Source organism: Pristis pectinata, chromosome 14, assembly GCF_009764475.1.
Source record: "Pristis pectinata isolate sPriPec2 chromosome 14, sPriPec2.1.pri, whole genome shotgun sequence".
Lineage (NCBI taxonomy): Eukaryota > Metazoa > Chordata > Chondrichthyes > Rhinopristiformes > Pristidae > Pristis > Pristis pectinata.
This window is the reverse complement of record NC_067418.1, coordinates 27,377,016-27,399,019: the sequence shown is the minus strand read 5'-3', so window position 1 is coordinate 27,399,019 and position 22,004 is coordinate 27,377,016. Positions and strand designations below refer to the sequence as shown.

The following is a 22,004-nucleotide window of genomic DNA, read 5'->3' as shown; positions in this document are numbered from 1 at the left end:
ACTTTGAAGCCTCTGCAGCAATTGCAAATAAAGGCAACAAACTAATTGAAGGCATTGTAATTCCTGATAAATTACAAATCTGTTTTAATGTAAAGATTCTAGTTTTAAAGAATTCAACAAATTATCAAATTCTCTGAGACAATTACAAGACATGAGTTCATCATTTTAGACACAAGGTGTTAAATTGGCTCCTCCTATGCATTTGGAAATTGTGGCATGGGGCTCGCTTTTCCCCATTATAGTGGATAAATTGTAAATTAGCACCAATAACTTATAATATCTGACACTTTTAATTTCATTAACTAACAGCTCCATAGTGATTTCATTTCATTCAGTCCCATCTCATTCTTGCCGTCAGCACTGATCAACAGAGCAATTCAAAAGTACAATTAGTTACAGACATGAACATTTACACTATTGTGAAAACCCATCTACAGTACTATTTTTGCAAAAAGAGTTATCAAACTTTCTTTTGAATTTAAAACAAAGTGCTGGAAATACTCGGGTCAGGCAATTTTTTAGAAAGATAAACAGTTAACATCCAAAGTCGATGAACTTTCATCAGAAGCAACTGATTCTCTCTCCACAAATGCTACCTCATCCAAGTATTTCCAGCATTTAGTTTTTTATTTCAGATTTCCAACATCTGCAGATTTTGCTTATCATTTATTTTAGCTCTGTTGATCGTTAAATGATTTGCACTGCAAACTGCAGTACATTCCTCAGTGATCAGTGCATCAATCACAAACTTTGTCAATCTCATGCATTTTTATCTGATCATGCATTAAATCTTTTCGGATCACATTATAACTGGAACTCATGGTTCCTGCAACATCAGAGTGAATACATACTGAACTTCTTACGTAGTTTTTAAAACAATAGGGATACATTAAAAAATTCTACAACTCTGGTCTCATATTTTATCTTACCACCTTCTTTTACAAGTCTAGCAGCTCTATTGTCTAGACGACTCCATTTGACTATTTATTGCAAAACCTAAATGAATTTAAATTTAATTTCCAGCAGCAATTTCCCTTGGAACAATCTTGGTGGCTGCTAAACATTAACTATTCTTATTATTTCCAAATTCCAATGCTATATGAAAGTGCATCTTTCTGTCCATTCTGTTAATCTTTCTATATCTTCTTGGAGGGTTTGCTTATCATTGTCACAATGTGCCAAATGCCCCCAATTTTTAAATGCAACAATCTTTAATATCATTTCCTCAGTTTTTCGCATTCAAGATCATTTACTTATACATGAATGCTTGTGGTATGCTACTCACCACGTTTACATTTAGAGAAAATAGTTTGCTTTTCCATCATCTTGTACTAGAAGCTTAATTCCTTCTTTAGCCTGTACTTCTTTGTTTACTTATCCTGCCCCTCTCAAAGAAAACCCATATTGAAAGAATCCACAAGTTAACCAGTAAGGGAAAGAGATGAAATGCAGGTCAACTGACGGACATTGGAAAAAACCAACAGTTCAAATTTTCCACAAATGGGAAATGATTGCCGAGCAGCAGGAGGGACCTGGAATGGAAAGCCTTTATCCAAATGGATTTGGCTATTCATTATTTATATCTCTGCAGGGTTAATGTTAACTAGGTTGGAAATAATGGAAAATCTCCAAGGTAATTGTATTTCTTTCCTCTTAATGCACTTTCTTCTCTTCACTGTCAGACTTGTACCAAGATTAAGATATTGAAATGGTGTCAGAGCAAACCAAAAACCAATAAAACTGAGCCATCAAATGTCGGTAACGTGAAAATGCTTTTATTCTCTAAAATTTCTTCCTTCATCTCTCAAAGCTGTTGTTTCCTTACTAAACCAAAACAGTAAATGTTAGCAAGCTACTTAACTGTGAGAATAGTACAAGCAAGCCTGATAACATTCAGATGGAATCTTCAACAAGGATTGTTGGCTAAAGCTCAGGATTTTACAGTCTCAATCATGGACAACTTGTCACTTGTAACACTAAGTGCAATTTAGATCAGGATCATTGTCCACTGTTAAAATAACCTAAAGAAACTCATTGCTCAAACTTAGAGACAAAAAATAGTCGCTTTGTTGCACAAGAATATGCAAAAGGCAAACAACATCACCAGTGCCATCAAGCTCAGTATAACAATCATTCAAATAAGAGTCACAACTTATCTCTCAACTCCTCCACTGTGACCTTAATTTACAAAACCACCACCATCACTTGCATCTTGCACATGAATTAGGAGCGGAGTAGACCATTTGGCCCTCAACCATTTAATAAGGTCACGGCTGATTTGACTGCAACCTCAATTCTGCATTCCTGCCTACTTGCAGTAATCTTTCACCTCTTTTCCTTATCAAGAATCTGCCTCAAAGATGATTCTGCTTCCACCAATCTTTGAAGAAAACATTTCCAAAGACTCTCAAATCATATGTTGATACATGCACTCCTTTCCCACATGAGAATGTGTCGATCCTGTCAAAATCCCCTCAGGATCTTGTATATTTCACCTGATGAGTACCCTGATGGGATACATTGTGCATGCTTCTATTATCTTAATGCAAGATTTATTTAGTAAAATTACATTTCATTATTTCAGATACTTGTGTTGATGTCTTTTTAATTACTTAAGATATTTTCACCAAGATTCTTAAGCGCCAGAATGCAACCAGAATTTTTATTGCAAGGGAAACACATTTTAGATATACAAAATTTTCACTGAGCAGAAGTTCTCCTGGAACTTCATAAACTGAGAAACATCCATAACAATAAATATAAGAGCAAAATACCATGAATACTGGAAGTCATAAATACAATAGAAAATGATGGAAATGCTCAGTAGACCACAGAGCATCTCTAGAGAGCAAAATGGAATTAACTTTTCAGTTCAATGAGTTCCAATGAATGGTCAATGAACAGAAAAATGAAGCTGAATTTTGCTGGGTTTTGCCTTTCATGTGGAGCTCTCAGCATTTATCCATGCAAGTGCCTGTAAATTTTGGCTCTCACATAAATGCAGGCATAGTGATCTTTCTGGTTGAGCCTCACTGGTGATTTCATTGTAGTGGTCCACTGTTGGACTCCACATGGCATCCAGTGGTGTGATTGCCGGAATTTCAGGGTTTCTGCACTCAGATCCTGCACAATGATGCAGAAACACTGCAAAAAAAGAAACTGACAGCTTTGATGGACAACAAACCAGGAAGCATAACTTTACAGTTTGTGAAACATTTCCAGATGAATTTTGTGGTTTGTTCTGGTGTATCCACTTATCTCAATTATATTGCTTAAGCGCTATGTACTACACAAGTTCTTGCCACTTGGCACCAAGGTAGCCTCAGTCAGACAGATCCACATCAAGCGAGGTCAGGGCAGTGAGGCAAGTGCAGACAGTGGGCCCCACTCAGTACAGTATGGTCCATTAACTCTGTTTCTCTTTCATTATGTGTTAGCTGCCCCATGGAATAGTTTCTCTTTTTAGAACAAGAAATGCAACTGCCTGCATAACAAGCACAGCATATATTAACTTATTTGAGTTGTTTCAATGACATGACACTGTGTGAAAGGTAGCAATTCACTGCATTTTCTTAAAAAAGCATACTTAGAGACTTAGTGATACATAAATCTTTGAACACATCAAGTTGAGAAGGTTATTAAAACTGCATGCAGGATCCTGAGCTTTCAAAGCATAGAGTGAAAATTTAAGGAAGATATGCTCAGCTAATTATTGTGTCCAATTTTGCACTCTACAGTTTAGGATGGAGAAAAAGGCCTTATAAAAGATGCAAAGGATAGCAACGAGGATTATTCCCAGAATGAACATTTAAATGGCTGCACTAGAGTAAGTGCATTTATTTCCTTTATAGCAGAAGAGGTTGAGGGGAAATTTAAAGGAGATGGTCAAAACTAAAAGAAGCTTTGATAGCATAGATAGGAAACGTTCCTATGGGCTGGAGCATCAAGAAACTGAGGCAATTTCAAGATAAATGACAAAAGAACCAGAAGGAGAATTTTGTTTCACACAGTAAGTCGCTCTCATCTGAACTACTTGAAAAGGAAAAGAAAATCCACAGCTATGAGGAAATAGAAGTGAAGTGGAACCCATTAAAATTGTGCTTTCTTGAAGTTGGCACATCGTCAAACGGACTGACCCCCATCCTCCTCCTGTTGTGTACAATTCTTTCATCACAGTGTAAATAAATTTAGATTATTTTTCATTTCAAATTTTACGCAACATCATGCAATTTTGTCATTTATTCTTAAATAAGACTGCAGTTGTGGGTTTTTTGAAAATCAGCCAAATAACTCTGAAATGATCGACAGGAGAGAGAAAACAGTCGTGAAGATGAACACAAAGGATTCTGCAGGGTAGATGTCCCCAGTGGACAGAATAATTTAACTGGTGACTGGCACCTGACAGCTGCAAGACAAGTGAAGCAAAAAAAATCATCTCTGCACATAGTAGAGCACATGAACTACATCCAAAGGAATCAAGCTGCAATTCACTAATGCAGGAGGAGCTGAAGTGTTTCAGGTTGTGTTACACAACCTATTTAATGACAGAGGAACTTCAATGCAGGCTTGACCTAATCATTCATGTATGTAGTGAAATCTGGCCGAGTCCTTAGATCCTGCGCAGATCAGTTGGTGGGGGCATTTGCAGACATGTTAAACCTCTCCCTGCTTCAATCAGAGGTTCCCACCTGCTTTACGAAGACTATTATCATACTGGTACCCAAGAAAAACAAGGTAACGTGCCTTAATGACTACCGCCCGGTAGCTCTGACATCCACCATCATGAAGTGTTTCGAGAGGCTGGTCATGGCACGCATTAACTCTAGCTTCCCAGACAACCTCAACCCACTGCAATTCACCTACCACCTAAATAGGTCTATGGCGGATGTCATCTCCCTAACCGACACTCATCTCTGGAGCATCTGGACAGTAAAGACATCTACGTTAGAATATTTATTGACTACAGCTCCGCCTTCTGTACCATAATTCCAAGCAAACTCATCTACAAGTTTGCAGATGATACCACTTAGTGGACTGTATCTCAAATAACGATAAGTTGGAGTACAGGAAGGAGATAGAGAGCCTCGTGACATTGCGTCATGACAACAACTTTTCCTTCAATGTCAGCAAAACAAAAGAGTTGGTCATTGACTTCAGGAAGGAGGGTGGTGCAAATGCTCCTGTTTACATTAACAGTGCTGAGGTCCAGAAGGTTGAGAGCTTCAAGTTCCTAGGAGTGAACATCAGCAATAGCCTGTCCTAGTCCAAACATATAGATGCCATGGCCAAGAAAACTCACCAGTGTCTCCACTTCCTCAAGAGGCTAAAGAAATTTGGCATGTCCCCTTTGACCCTCACCGATTTTTAATCAATGCACCATAGAAAGCATCCTATCCAGAAGCATCACGGCTTGGGATGGAAACTACTCTGCCTGTGACTGCAAGAAACTGCAGAGAGTTGTGGACACAGCTCAGCACATCATGGAAACCTCCATGGACTGTCTATACTTCTCACTGCCTTGGTTAAGCAGCCAGCATAATCAAAGGCCCATCCATCCCAGACATCCTCTCTTCTCCCCCTTCCCATCGGGCAGAAGATATAAAAGCCTGAAAGCACATACCACCAGGCTCAAGGACAGCTTCTATCCCACTGTTATAAGACTATTGAATGGTTCCCTAATATGATAAGATGGACTCTTGACCTCACAATCTACCTCATTATGACCTTGCACCTTATTGTCTTCCTGCACTGCACTTTCTCTCTAACTGTAACACTTTATTCTGCAGTCTGTTATTGTTTTACCTTGTACTACCTCAATGCACTGTGGTAATGAATTGATCTGTCTGAATGGTATGCAAGCCAAGTTTTTCCACTGTACCTCGGTACATGTGACAATAATAATCCAATTCCAATCTTGCTAAATAAAACATACTACTGTTATCTGTTCAAAAGCAAAATTTAAAACATCATCCTTATAGAATATTCACAATTCCCTTGCTTTCATTTTAAAATCAATCCAGAACATTTCAAATAAAACAAACCATCATATTATGGCACCCAACTCTCTGGCTGTTTTGGGGACACTGTGATATTGTTTACACTTTCAGTGGTGCAGAAATCAAATGCCAAGCATGTGGAAATGCCAACAATGCCCACCAAACAAACACAGCAAGTGAATTTCAGAGTCTAAAAATGACTTTACACAAACTCATTTCATGCATCACTTGATGGCTTTTGCTATGTCGTAAAATCTGACCCTGTCACAGGGACAGAGGATCTTGTGGGATGCTCACTGTTGTAAAATAGTTTTAGGCTTGAAGTTTAAATATCTGAGTGATGTCCATGAATTGTTAGTAATAGTGTTGCGATTGCAGATCATTTCAAGGAACTTCCGCAGAAGTTTTCCATTAATACATAAAATTACCATCCATACACTATTTGCATTTAGTTTGTTTTACAAACATATACAATCAATTTGATGTATCATTGTATACAGCTTTTGTAAGCAGCGTGCAATTATTTTCACTTCTTCACCATGAAACTTTTTTAAAACATTGCAGCTGATGTTATATTATCTTTAGAGTTATACTATTCATGTGAAGTACTTGAGCACAACTAGTCACCTGCACAAGTAACAATTATCTTGCAGGTTATGACTGTGCTCAAAAAGTTATCATTTGGAGTCAGTGTAACACAGACCAGAATCTCCCTAACTGGCAATGCTGAATCAATGTTCTTCACTCACAGAATAAGATCAAAATACCTGTTGCATATCTCTTTAACCCAATATCATGAGCATAACAGGGGAATAATTTTGTTGCTAAGTATCATTCCAAGTGATACACTGACTTTCATTCAAATAGTTGCTAATTATGAGGCCAACTATAGAATCTACCTACATTTACTGTAGGAATTAATAAAATAATCTTCATGACAAAATGGTGCTCAGTGGGATAGGTTCAGATTAGATACAACAGATCACATATCCGTTAGGTTCTGTGGGCTGTCAGCAGCAGCATAATTACATTACACTATAATCTATAACCTCAGGCCCAATAGATCCCTCATTCAACCATTACCATCAAACCAAGGAATCCACCCTGGTTCCACCAGGAATTTAGAAAAACACACCAGACATGTACCAAAAACAGGATATATACAAAATAGGACAATTACCCTGTTTAAATGTAGAAACAGAATATGCAATAGTGATCCCACCATCAACTGATCAATTCAAACTCTGCAATTACATGACAAGAAGAATAAACATCTACTGGGAAGAACACTATGAAGATCATCATTCTGAATGATGCTGGAGTTTTGCAAACAAGTGGAAAAGATAAAGTTGAAACAATCTCAACCACCAGAAGTGCCAAAGTGATGACCCAGATCCATCTCCTCAGAGGAATCGCCATCCAAAATGCCAGTTTTCAGCTAACTGGATTCATTCTGAGTGACATTAGGGACTTGAGCGTATGGAATATAGCAAACGTTCAGGATCCCCAATTAAGTTAAGATTACTTTATTAGTCACATGTACATCGAAACACACAGTAAAATGCATATTTGTGTGGAATGTTCTGGGGGCAGCCCGCAAGTGTCGCCACACTTTCGCTGCCAACCCATCATGCCCACAGCTCCTAACCTGCAAGCCTTTGGAATGTGGGAGAAAACCGGAGCACCTGGAGGAAACCCACACAGACACACAGAGAACGTACAAACTCCTTACAGACAGCAGCCCCATCCTGGCTACAATGAAGACTTCTGCTCTAGAAATTGCTGTGGCTCTAGCCAAACTATTCCAGAACATAGACAAAGCTGACATCTAATCTGCAAAATTAGGACTTCAAGGATTACACCAATGAAGGAAGTTCAACCTCATCCTTTCAAGGGCAATTGAGAATGGGCAATAAAAGAGCTTGCTTTGCCAGCAATGCCTATACTTTTATGAAGGAATACAAGAAAAATTGTTGTACTTGTAAAAATGGAAATATTAGTGATCCTAAGCAAGGAATGCAAAAAGAAGTTTCTATAAACCTGGTGCACTTTTTACTTTTATGGAGAAGGCTGTCAGTTAAATGTGTTTGGAAGAGAAGATGAGGGCACATTTCAAAGTCAAAATTGAGTTTATTGTCATATGCACAGGTGCAATAAAAAAACTTACTTGTCGCAGCATCACAGGCACATGGCATCATATATAAGCAGCATTCACAAGAAAAGCATAAATCATACACAATTTTTTACAAGAAAAAACACACAACTAGAACAAAAAAAATGTCCATTTTAGTGCAAAGTGATCAGAGTGGTAATCTTGTTGCTAAACTGTGGTGGTGATTGGGGTTTTACCAGTTGGTTCAAAAACTGGATGGTTGAAGGGAAGCAGCTGTTCCTGAACCCGGTGGTGTGGGACTTTAGGCTTCTGCACCTCCTGCCCGATGATAGCTGTGAAAAGATGGCTTGGCGCAGATGGTGGGGATCTTTGATGATGGATGTTGCCTTCTTGAGGCAGCACCTCCTGTAGATACTACAGAAGGTGGAGAAGGATGCGCATTCCAATTGCATAATGCACACTTTATGTATAATATAGGGCTGCTGCTGACAAATACAGAAGAAAGAATTCACAAGTTTGACTCCTGCTCTGAGATGTGCCCCAACATGCGGCAGTAGTACAGGCATATTAAAATCGCTTTGATAGTGTTCATATGGTGGTGAGATTGGAGGGATGGGGTTTGTATTCAGCAAGAGCATTTCCATTTCTGATTTCACCTCGGAATACTACTACTCTAAGTGTGTAAGGAGCAAGAACCAAGACTGGGCTCAGCTGCTCTATACCAGTATTCATGATCTTGGTTCAAACATGAAGAACAGCTAGTTGAGCAAAGTGTGGACAACTGTAGAGGTTTTCTACAGCATGAATCAGCAACTTTCCAAGTGTTCCCAAAAGAGGGATTTTTATTTATATTATATCTTTCATAACCTCAGGGCACCTCAAATAGGCAAGACCATAGTCCAAGACAGTCAAACGTGATATGAAAATGCGACAGACATTTAGCACACAGCAGGTCCCATAAAAAGTGATGTGAAATAACCAGATAATCTACATTAGGTGTAGGCTGAAACTAAGTATTGACCAGATCACCACCATTCAATTTAGACAAAGTGATGAGACCTTTAACATCACTTGATAGGGCAAATAGGCCCTCTGTTTAACATCCATCTGAAAGGACCTACTGAGACTACAGCATCTCATTAGCGCTGCATGAATCACTGCCTAAGGCCGTACTAAAGTCTTTGGACCACAATCTCTCAACCAAAACTTTCCAACGGGAGAAAACTGGAAAAACCAAGGAATTACTTTACATGAGACTTGTCAGGAAAATTAAAAATCTCAACTGTAAGATTAAATGAGCCAATAACATGATGATTTCATGAAATCTTCAGAAACTACTTAGACATATGACACAAATACATAATAAACAAAACAAACTCGACTAGAGAAGGATTGGCAAATTTAAATGACAAAACAATATGTTACCTTTGGTTTTGTGCATTATACAGCACAGCAAATAAATACAAAAAGAAATGCAACTGCTTCTCAAATTCAATCCTTTAACCATAACTGCCCATTAGATGGCATTGTATAGCTTTCTTATTTCTTTGCAGCTTTGATATAAAAATGATCTGGTCATCAGTTTACTTGGTCTACGGGTTAATAAGATTTTTTTTCTCCAAAAATTGGTCCAGGACTTCAATTATTTTTCTCCCTTTCTTGGGCACATCATACCAGGTGAGTGGTAAAGGAGTGTTAGAGATGATAGTTTATGACAAGACAAGTTATTAAACTTTTACCAGAAGACATGGTTCATGCAGGAAAGACATCTGGACAGGCACTCGAATTTCCAGGGCATAGAAGTTATGGGTCAAGTGCTGGAAAATGGGATTAGTATGGATAGGTACCTAATGTTCAGCATGGACATGATGGGCCAAAGGGCCTGTTTGTGTTGTGTGACCAACTTAATCCCAAAGAATTTTTGGATTTAAAGAAAATAGTAAACCCAGCAGGTGAGGATAATGAACGCACCTCATATCCTGGATGAGCGAGATCTTTAAGGGAGACATGCCAGAACCATCAAGCTTCCTCCTGTCTTGATCCTGGATGAATCCTTTGGATAACAAGAAAATAAGTTAATTGCAACTTCAACATATCTACAGCTTCATTTCTGCACCACACATCCTATATCCGTGTCAGCCATGTTGATTTATTGCAATCACGAGAGTGGTGATTGTTACAGGGCACTTTGAGAACTTGATCCTGATCAAATAAAGAGTCTGGAAATAAAAAGCTTCTATTTCTAAAACTGAACATCAGCTCTCAGATTGTCCTGAAAAGCTTGCTGGCTCACAGATGTGTTTTTTGTTTGAGGAATTCTGTTATCCTTAGCCAGAGAAAACAAATGATATCAAATGATACATTTGTTCACCTCTCTCTTTTTAGAATGTTAAGGACACCATTTGATCCATCTGAATTTATCCGTCCAGAGATATGTCACCCTGAATTACACCACAATGTTCAATAGACTACTTTAACTGGAAATTTACTGTGGGCAAATGTCTATATATTCAATGATTTGAAAACACCCTACCTGGGCTGCTGGTGGTTCCAAGCAAAGCTTCTTTTTTCTCCTTATTTTCTTGGTAATGTAACAGATGAGACCAGAGGGCTGATTTACCCTATCAGAAAATATAGGGTAGGCAAATGTAATGTGTGGCATTCATACAGTGCAATTAATGCAACAAGACATCTTTCCAAAAAGGTAGGTGGGGAAAATAGGATTCAAAAATATGATCAAAAAGACTATAACTTGAACAAACCGGTGCTGGTGGATTCAATGTGGTGCAATCATTTCCTATACACTTGCGCTGTCTGTATCACCATCACATTATACACATGATGCTCTTTCAATTGTGTGTACCTTGTTCAAGGAACTAAGAACATTCTCCCTCTGGATTCGGCTGCTCCTGGCTTGAGTAGCCAGTGGCTTGTTGATAAAATATCAATACATATTAGCACATAGTCTTGACCTCTCAGAGATTTCAACAGATAGTGGCAACAGAGGGAATGACACAGTTTAGATGTACATTTAAAAGGACTACAAAATAGTTGCTCAACAACTAAAATACAATTAAAATGGCATCAGGTTACATTCTTGCACTCTCTTTGGTTCTTGGTCACAGAACGATTGCCACTGAAAGGAATAAATTATTCCCTTGTAATCGAGCTTGCCAGAAAGTCAGAACAAGCAAATTGACAAAGGTTCTAACAGCACAACTCCATGTAGTTGGGCCAGTGGAAGCTGAAAGCAGAGACAAAATGGTGTCATGCTGCAGAAGTTTGTTTTACTGCAGTACTACTAATCACTACAAGAACATTAACTTTGAGAGTTATGATTACCAGAGCACTAATTATTTCACAAGAAATTTTTGGAAAATAATCACCTGTGCACAGTAATATCCATGATGAATCAAAGGCAAAAGAAGTTTTCATTGGCAGAGGTTTGCCCCTATAGATAGGATAATTCATACTGTGTAGCATTTAATCTTGAGTCAGGCAACTATCACAAATTTCAAATAGAATTATAGAATAGAAACAAATTTTACATCAGAGATTACAGCCAATCAACCCTAAAGAAGTTAAATGGACGGTGGTGCACAATGTGCAACGTGAAGAGCTACACAAGATTTTAACCAAGATTTCAAGGCTTCATATTACAGGGAAAACATAATTCTGGGTCCAAAGCAGTGATTTTCAAAAGTTAGCTGCACCATTAGTTCATTGATAGCACAATAAAACATCTATCATCTGCTGGACAGAAGGGCCACCTGCTTATGAACATCAGTATGTGCGCAGATCATGAGGATGTTAGCAGAACACCATCTAGTGGTACAAAATTATGCTCACTTCAACTTCAAACCACTGACCAAGGACTGCTTAAAGTACAAGCATTCTCCAGTTGTCAGAGATGGAGGAGGAGAATTTCAACAAGACACGATTCAAAACATCCCATGCCAAGCACCACTGGCAAGCCAAGGGAAACAATGAAAAACTTGATTACAGAAGAGAGTATCATTCTGTAATAATACTTATTTCATAGATCAGGTGAATGGTTGATGTATGCAATACCAACAGCACATTATGCATCTGTTTAGATCCTAGAGACTTAAGTAAAGGGTGTCAAGTGAGAGCATTAATTCTAGCTGATTACTGAAAACATACCTACTTATCCAATTGGCACTAAAGTTTTCACAGGTCTTCATGTTCATAATAGGGTTTTGTAATACATATCACATCACACTTAACTTTAGTCAATTTCATTGAAGACGTGCTAACTAGGATCAGTTTTCAATCCAAGTCCAAGTCTTCTGATCCAAGATGCCTGAGTTTATAGGACAGAGTCTTTTGCAGATGATTTTGTGATAATTGATATGCTGTGAAGACTGAAGACATGATTTAATACCATCACACTGAACAGTGATCTGCAACATTTTTGAAAGGGACGGCCAGATTTACAACCTGAATTAGATCAGAGGGCCAAAGTTTCAATGGAGATGAAGTCCAAGGGAAATGGGCAAAATTCAGGTAATTTAAATTTGAGTTAATTTTGAAGTATTTAAGAGTTTAGTGTTTGAATTTATTATAAAAATTTGTAATGATATTTTAATGTCATTTTTAAAAAAATTTCCAATGTTTGTGTAGGACAGAATTTACATACAAACCTTTTGACAGTTTTGGCAGCCAGGAAGCTTGGAGACCCAGCATAACTTGCTGTTGAAGCATTTTTGGGCTAGGGCCTGCATTTTCTAATGTGTGCGGCTCTATTTTAACCCTCTTTTACAATGAATTATTGAACGACCAAACTTGGTTGTCACTGGGCTCTGGAATGTTGAACTTATTTGTTTGAAGTCCACCCCTTACATCCTATATTGTGCCTGGTTATTTTGAAATTCCTTGAAGGCAAAAGGAAAATTTAAATTATTGGTAAATGGGTTGGCTTGAGATATTAGCAACAAAAGAAAAAAATCTGTTTAATAAATAGCTAACTCATGTAACTGTGCTCAGGTTCATTAAGAAAATGCAGAGATAAACTGGAGGAATTCTTGAACCCTCACCCCTTCTAATAGTGAATTCAGGCAGGAGTGGGTTCTGACATAGACAGTTCACTATGTGCTGAGGCAGGCCAGACAATAATCCCACGGGCCAGATGTGGCCTGCAAGTTATATGTTGTGCATCACGGACAACGAGAATCAATTCACCTCGACAATTAACACTTAAGGGGATGTACTTTTAGGCCATCATTTAACATTCAATTTACCAGGGTATTGGTTCTAATATTTAAATAAAGCCTGCACCAACAGAACAGAACTCTATTACTCCAAGACTGGTGCACGTGCCCCATGAAGCAAAACCCCTGCCTCCCTCCCCACTCCCCAACCCTCCAATGCTCATTGTGATAAGCATTTAACTTGCATGTGGCTCAGGTAACAATCCATTTATCAATCAGGTAGTTATCATCTCTAGATTGTTTTCATTAACACCAATGGATGAGATGATGCAAGTGATCCAGCATTGTTTGTGCAGTCCACAGAGGAAGGAAACTTTAAAAGGCACCCGAGGAAGTATTGAGAAGGGTAGATCAATATAAAATGAAGCCAAAGAGCTGTTGTATAAAAAGTAATTCTTCAGTTTTGAGAGTGAATGAAAATTAGTTGCAGTTAAAGAGAAAATTGATGTTGTCATCAGAGCCAGAAAATCCAAAAGCTTTTCAAAATCCAGTCATTTTTAGGCACTTTCCTGTACAACATTAAGTGTCCACTAGACCTTGCCATAGTATTGACACTGCACCAGCAATTAAAAACAAGCCATTGTGGTGGGGTAAAAAAAATCAGAAAAAGATGTTCTGTGCAAGAAATGTCACAGCAGCAAAATGTTTTTAATGCATTACAACACCATTGTATGCTAGAACTTCCTTGCTATCCATCTAACTACAGAGTATGAATAGTGATCTGCATCATGAACAGTGGTCAAGTATATCCTTTTCCATATGCATTACATGTACACTGATTAAAAGTGGAAAGAAATCATTGCTCAGAGTGCAAAGGAAGAATATGCCCAAAGAAACGCAATGCATTTAACTCCAGCTGAGCACCCTGTTTATTGTCTGCTGTCCATTCCCCTTGTATAACCACTAGGGAGTAAAATTAAACACGTAGGTAAAGGAAGAATAACATGCCTTGCTCATTTATGGTTTCCGCAAAATGGACAGGGCCATGGAAGTCAACTCAAAACATCAATAAAATTTGCAAACTTCCATATTACAGAAAAATGGAATTTCCTTATTCAACCAATGTAAATCTGCATTCCTAAATTAGCTCCTAGACAGTCTAACTACTATTAGTACAAATCAATGCATCTTTTCAATCACCATAAGCAATGTCACACAAGGTCTGCATACATTTCCATAAACAATCCGGTCCTATTCCATGTATCAGTTTACCTCTAAACAGGCCTCATTAATGTTTAGGCCTGTTTAGAGGTAAACTGACACATGGAATAGGACTGTGTATTATTCCACACGGATAATACACGGTCCTATTCCATGTATCAGTTTACATGGAATGTAAAGAAAATTAATTATTTAAATAATTATCATTAATTAATAATTATTTAGAGAAAATTAATTACTTAAAAATTTCCTTGCCATGTTTTGGTTACTTACTTGTTTGACCTGTAGTCCATGACTCCATATTCTCTCTAACAAGTCACAGAGGCTGGCAATTAATGTATTCTCCTCCACTCCTGTGAGTGTCACCTCACCATGACCCAACTCTACTGCTTCACGCCCCATTTTCTCCACCAACATGCGCTTAGTCTGCAACACAGAAATTTGCAGATCAATAATCACATCCAAAAATAAACAATGACAAGGTTACAATATGGGACAATTAGGGGAAAAAAGTGAGAACTTCTCATTGCCTTGTGAGCAACTATTTAAAATCTATACTAATGATTTGGATGAAAGGACAACCAAATTTGCTGCTGATACAAAGTGTTAGTAAGTTGGAGTTTAGAAGAACAAGAGGTGATCATACAAAATCTGAGGGAAATTGCGAGGATAAGGGGTTATCCAGAACTAGGTGGCACAGCTTCTGAATACGGAGTCACCCATTTAATGAGGAGGAATTTCTTCTCTCAGAGCATCAAGAATCTTTGGAATTCTCTACCCCACAAAGCTGTGGAGACAAAACGCTGAATACATTCAAGGTAGTGACGGACAAACACTGAATACATTCAAGGTAGTGACGGACAAACATTGGAACTATGAGAGGTATGGGAAGAGAGCAAGAAAGTGATGTTGAAGCCAAAATTGGATCAGCTGTGCTGTTATTGAATGATGGAGTTTGCTTGAGGGGCCAACTGACCTACTCCTTCTCCTGTTTTGTGTGCTTTATTTTGTACTTTGGCAGGCTATTGATTTATCCATACAAGAAAGATTCTGGTTTTGATCAACATGCTGTATAGAAAACATTTGAGTTTTGACCAGAACCAGGCTGGGGAAGAGGAAGAGAGCAGGCTAGTTACCATCCTGTTACTGCTATTGAAATGCATGCATAGGCATGATTGAGCTGAGCTACAAAAATCATGATCTGATAACATTCACATTGTAGGTTTGCATGTGAAAATTTCAAACTACTAAAAAGGTTACAGTTTCCCCAGACACAGGTCAGTGGTTTCTTAAGGGAAAGGGAAAAAAATTAGATCAACAAAAGTGTATGTACTTTATTACGACATTCCTTCAGCAGACCCTCAACGAATTTCCAGTTGGTATGTGCAATTACTGATGGAGAGAGGTTGGATAGCTTAGGCTGACGCATGCCCGTGCCAAGATTCCGAGCTTCCTGTATGTATTTCTGCAATCAAGCAAAAATGTAAACATGAGCAAAATCAGCAGTTCATAATGTTGTAACTGAACAGATCTCTATATTAGGGAAGAAATGGTTTATTTTTTGTTTAAGTAAAGGATAGAGAAATGGACCAACAGGGTGAAATGGATACAAACTAAGTTTAAGATTTCAGTAAAATCAAAAAATCCAAATATTTTTCATAATACACACTTATAGTTAAGTAACATGTTATATTAACAGCAATGATTATGTACCAGAATAGTATTTCAAAATCAGAAAAGTTCTCAAAAAACTGTAAATTAATTTTCTTATGAGAAATACCAGGATAATTTCTGCAACAACCTTGATCACAACTCTTTGCCACATACAACCCCCTTTTCAAAGCGCCAATGTACACATTGAAAAAAAAGAGCCAATAGAACACATTAAAACTATTATTATAATATTCATCAATGTAGACAGTTCTCTTAATTTAGCACAAACTTATTAGTTTACTGTACATTTTTAAATTTGTTTGGACATGACTGAATTAACATAAAATTGCACACTCAATACTACAATACTGAATATTCTTATTCTCAAAGGAATGCACAAATTTAGTTTGAGCATTCTCATTTTCCCATTACTGGTTGGGCTGGAGAAGAGAGACACAGCTGGGGAGGCAAGGGAAAAAAATCCATGCCAGCATATTAGTTGAGACATCGCATGAAGCAAACTCAAACCCCTAAAGAAGGACTGTCTATGTGTGACATATCCTATCATTTAATTCTGCTGCAAAAGCCACAAGCAATCCAACATTTTTTTTAGAGCAGTAGGTACATGCTACCTGACAAGTGGTCTGATGTACTAATGTTTTATTTAGAAATATGGCCAAGTATTGTAATATAATTAAAGTGAATGACAATGATTGAAAAAGACTGACCTCTCTTTGATCATTATCAAGGTGTAGGTGTTCTGTGTGCTGTTTTTGCCGGTCCTTTCGCCTCCACTGGGCTGGGGCACTCCTCTTTACCCACCTTAAAAGAGATTAAGCACACTATAGGAATGCAACAAGACATACAATTGCACATTTAATTTAAATTAATGCAGAAAGTGCTCAGCAATTTTATCATTGTCCCACCTGGATGCCTCCTTTGGCTTCCAAATTTTGTCATGGTAAACTGTCGGGGTTTACTGAAATGACTATTTCAGTTTTTCTACTCTACTTGCATAGTCTAACCCACTAGCCCAACCTTTGAACTTGCAGTGTACAATTACCAAAGTTCAAACTTAACATCACTCTTAAACCCAACAACAAAAATGCCAGAGGATTTTAAGAAAAATAAATTGCTATCCTGTGGTGGCAAAACAATTTTTATTTTTAAATGCGTCTTTCTCACCTTCTTCTAGATCAACACCGTATTCTTCTTAGGCAGTCTCTCTGGATAACTTAATTCCACTCAGGTTTTGTGGGCTCCAAGGTGGCTAACGAGGCCAATGTGCAAAGCATACATTCTGGAGGTGTCGGACAGAGTAGGCAAGGGGGTGGGTTACAAGGTGCTCCTTCCACTACCTTTGCAGGGGTTCTGAGTGTTCTCAATGGATGGACTCAAGGTTCTCAACACCATCCAGAATGCTCCTTCTCCACTGTGAGCAGTCATGGGCCAGGGATTCAAGGAGTCAATGGGGAGACTGCATTTCTTCAAGGAGACTTTGGCCACATCCTTGAATCTTTTCCTCCATTGGCTCAGTAAGATCTTCTCATGACAACACTCTGCCATTGAATAACATGTTTCTCAGACTGTTACTCATTTCATCTCCTTTGGGGATCTCTCTGCAGATCAACATGTAGTTCTGTTCTGCTGGGCCTTTCATTTGAGCCTGTTCTTGCCCCATGGAACTTCTCAATTTTATCTTTTCTCCCTTGTCCAGCCTTTTTCTACCCAGTTTGTTTCCTTTTCCTGGTCTCAGCCATCTCTTTCTCACCAGAAAGTGTTGCTTCTAAACCTCACAATACACATTGATGTATTACCCCTAATTCCACATACTCGAGCTCAGTACTTTATCAACAAATCTAAATACACCAATTCACTTAATTTCCCCTCATCTACTCCACTAGATACATGCTCAAAAAAAACTCCAATAGATTAGTTAAACATTATAAAACCATGTTGCCTCTGCTCAATCGCATTATTATTTTCCAAGTCTGTTGATACTATAAATTCCAGTACTTTCCCCAACTACCAATCTCAAGCTAACTGTCTGTAGTTCCTCATTTTCTTTCTCCTTCCTTTCTTAGTTTGTAGCATCACGTTTCCTAGCTTCTAATCTGCATGAACCATCCTAAAATCTATAGAATCTCGGAAGATAACAACGAAAGCATTCATTATCTCCATAGCCATCTTAGAGTTATACACCATGGAAACAGGCCCTTCAGCCCAACTGGTATCCCTTTCAATAAATACCAGGTCCTTGCGATTTATCAATTTTCAGGCTTATTAACTTCTCTGGTTGCACTTCTTTACCCTGACACTTCCTGGTTTCCACTGGAGCCTTGGTGCTCCAATATTTCTGGGAATCTTTTTGAGCCGCCTTCCATGTTTAATTCCTCTGCTATTTTCTTTGCTTCCTTGATAGGAATTAAATCTGAGCCAATCTAGTGCAAAGCCATGCATGTATTACATATCAATATAATGAAAAAGAGTTGTGAAATATAAAACTCAATCAACAGAAAAAATGGAAAACAAAACATGTATTGTTCTATGAACAATCAGATTACTTCAGGGTTTTATGGCATGTGTTTCTGTGTCAAGGTTCTGACGAGTTGAACTAATTCAGAATAGGAATACACTAAGTGAAATGGTAGGATAATATCTTCTGCTTCACAGTTACATGAGACGGACTTACTTGTTACTGGCTGGTGAAGAGGAAAGCACATCTGACTGTAGTTTTGGGAAGAATCCAGATTCATACTTTCCCTGGCCGATCTTCATATCTAATAGGTGAGGGTGTACCGCAGTATGGTCAATTTTTGCAAGTCGCAGCTCAATAGACTTTTCTGAAGAGTATAAATCATATCAATTATCAAAATGTCTTCTTTCAATGATTGTGTTACCACAAAGGAGTTATGGAAAAGAATTTTCTACTGCCCAATGGAGCAGTAGAAAATTAACCGTGATGCTTTATTGAATAGTATTGCAAGCAAGGCAATGATTTATGAAGTCTGAATACAAATACTATGCAATTATATTTTCAATGGATTATTAGGTTAAAATTCTCCACAAATATCTTCATTTTTATTATAGCAAGGTAAATTACTAAGAACAGATTATCCCTGCAAGACAGTGAAGGTCATTGGTGCTTTCTTTACTTAGAGGATCATTTTTGTATTTTCAACATGCAATAGAATAAGCAATGCCACAAATTTAATGCCATGAGGTTACATTCCATAGAAGGTGTTTTTGAAAAATTTGAGGATTCTCAGAGGTAAAAATGTCCTGAAAGATGCAGTACTGTGACGTACTGTGAAACCCTAAATAATAACAGATCCAGTCTTCAACTCTGAGAAAAAGCTAATCTTGATGAATGCAGTAAGAAAAAAATACATTCAAACCTAGCTTATGGGAAACAAGGATTGAGATATGGAGTAAGCAATAGAAAGGGAAAAGAGGGAAAAAGTGGCAAGAAAAAAAAATGACTGTAGGTGAGTTGGGAATGAAAGCAAAACAAACGACGAAAACAGACGGGAGGCAGAGGAGAGAGATGACCCAGGCAAGATTCCCAGTCCCACCATTTCTCAATCACATTGGCTCAATTGGTAGCAATTTCAGAGGAGTTAGAAACTTGAGGGTTCAGCACCCATCCCAATGCACAAACAAGCTTGCCATTGCTGCAGTGCCGAGATACAGCTGGATTCTCAGAAACTGTGTTCAGGTGGATCCTAAAAGATTCCATAACATTTTATAATGAAGAACGGGGAAATTTTTTGGATCCCCAATGAACGATTTACTCTTCAGCATTGCAACCTGATAAAGATTAATTAAACTCACTGCCACTTGTACAACTCAGCTGCATGTACACTGTGTTGGCTATACTTCAAATACTTAATTATAAGCGCAACATTTGGCACATATCTGGAGATGTGATAAGACGTTATATAACTGAGTGTCATTTATTTCTACCCAGTGACTGTTGCTGCAAAAGCAAATGTGCACAGGCATCAAATGAGAACAGATAACTGTGTTGAACAGTAATGGCCTCCACAGGCAGACAACACAAAAATATTTACTTGGGGAGGAGACCAAACCATCTGGGGAGAGATCAGCATCTTAAAAAGATATGGGAAGAAAACTGGAGGGGGCAGAAGAGAGAGAAAGCAAGAATATTTGATTGCCCAAAAGTGAGCAACAGAAAATGAAGCGAAATGAAGAAAATCTAAGCAGAAGTAACAAGAAATCTTTTCTTCAAATGAGCATCAAGGAACCAATATTTAGTAGAAAATTTTGATTAATCACTGATCTCCAATTTTATTTTTTTTTGATCCATTTAGGTATTGGTAGCATTCAATTTGTGATTTATTGAACACTTTTATAACCAAAAGGTACACTTTCATGCCATCATTTCCTACCCCCCCACCCCACAATAGTTCAGTGTCAAATTTAATTTGGATAACTTGTCACCTCATTCCAACAAACATTTCCTACTTAATACTTCTTGTTCTCAAATTTTCCAATGTACCTTCTCCCAAACAAGTTAACTGTTCACAGAACTTTGCAGCAATGGGTTAAGTCATTAAGATGCTCCTAAGAAACTACAGCTTTAGTGCAAGGTCATCAAACTGAAATAATAATTCTGTTTTTCTCTCCACAGATGCTGCCTGACCTGCTAAGCACTTCCAGCATTTTGTTTTTTTATTATAATTTTCCTCTCCCTAGGTGAGAGTGTTAAAGTTTCAGTGATCATGCTGAACAAAAACAGCTATGACCAGGAACATGGGATTTTAGGAATTTTGATCTATATAGTGCAGAATGAAACCAAGCTAGATCTGGAAATGCAGCTTAAACAGTCCAGTAAAATAAATGCTGCTCAATTACCAAAAATGTCAATATCATGGCCATTCAGTCTCCATTTACAAAATCAAGTTTAATCAGCACAACAGTAACTATAGTTCTGATATCAAGTTGAAACAACAATTTGATATGGCAATTTTAACTATTGTAACCCATGTCATTTCCAATTATTATGAAACAAACTATTTCTCCATACCTCAGAGTTGACAAAGTCAGGCAAACGGGTGCGGACCTGGCAAAGTGGAACTCAGGCGGACCTGCAAGGGAGAAGGCGGGGTGGGGCTCAGGTGGACCTGGAAGGGAAACGTCAGGATAGATGTGGACCGTGTAGGGTGAACCGGGAGCAGGGATGGACAGAGCGAAGGGGCTGACTAACCAAGGGACCCGTAACAGTAATGGGCCGTAGGCTGAGGCAGCAAGAGCGGGGTGACTGGAAGTGGACTGCGAAATGTGGTGAGAGGGTGGACACGGCCGGATGAAGCAGAAAACAATGCGGGCAAATGGAAATAGTGAAGAGGGGTACAAGGGCAGCATAAACATGGTGGGCCGTATGACCTGTTCCTGTGCTGTATGACACTGACTATGATATGAGAATGTACTGAAATCCAAAGGCAAAATTTCTAATATACTGAAATACTTCTCCCACCTAACCACATGGATAGTATTTCCAATTTAAATGAGAATGTTCAAAGTATGTCACTTAACATCTACAAATGTAAAGTAAAAATTTAAATATGCACTGATGTTGTAAATGGACTGGGTTTTACTGTAGTAAAACTTCAATAAATCCTGGATTACATAAAAGTAGTTGAAAAAAACTCTAGTGCAAAAGAAGTCACTGTATTTACAAAGTTGACCTTTGCAGTTTTCCATTTCAACAACATGAGGCATTGGTGCTACTGTGTCAACATTTTCAAAACTCAGTTTAATAGTGCATCTAAAAATGGGATATAAGTAAAAGTTAAATTGTATTTTGCTTCAACTTTTAAATACCAA

General features: G+C 38.1%; 1 protein-coding gene across 3 annotated transcripts in view; it reads right to left on the bottom strand.

The window, feature by feature from the left end:
- The window catches only part of dennd5a (DENN/MADD domain containing 5A), a 124,568-nt gene that overhangs the window by 28,869 nt on the left and 73,695 nt on the right, over window positions 1-22,004 (bottom strand). For all 3 annotated transcript variants that reach the window (XM_052028918.1, XM_052028916.1, XM_052028917.1), the window contains 6 exons: window positions 18,847-18,997; window positions 16,883-16,976; window positions 15,835-15,966; window positions 14,775-14,927; window positions 10,643-10,730; window positions 10,081-10,162 (listed from right to left, as the gene is read on the bottom strand). In XM_052028918.1, coding sequence (XP_051884878.1) covers window positions 10,081-10,162; window positions 10,643-10,730; window positions 14,775-14,927; window positions 15,835-15,966; window positions 16,883-16,976; window positions 18,847-18,997 — 700 coding nt within the window. The remainder of the gene's footprint in view (window positions 1-10,080; window positions 10,163-10,642; window positions 10,731-14,774; window positions 14,928-15,834; window positions 15,967-16,882; window positions 16,977-18,846; window positions 18,998-22,004) is intronic.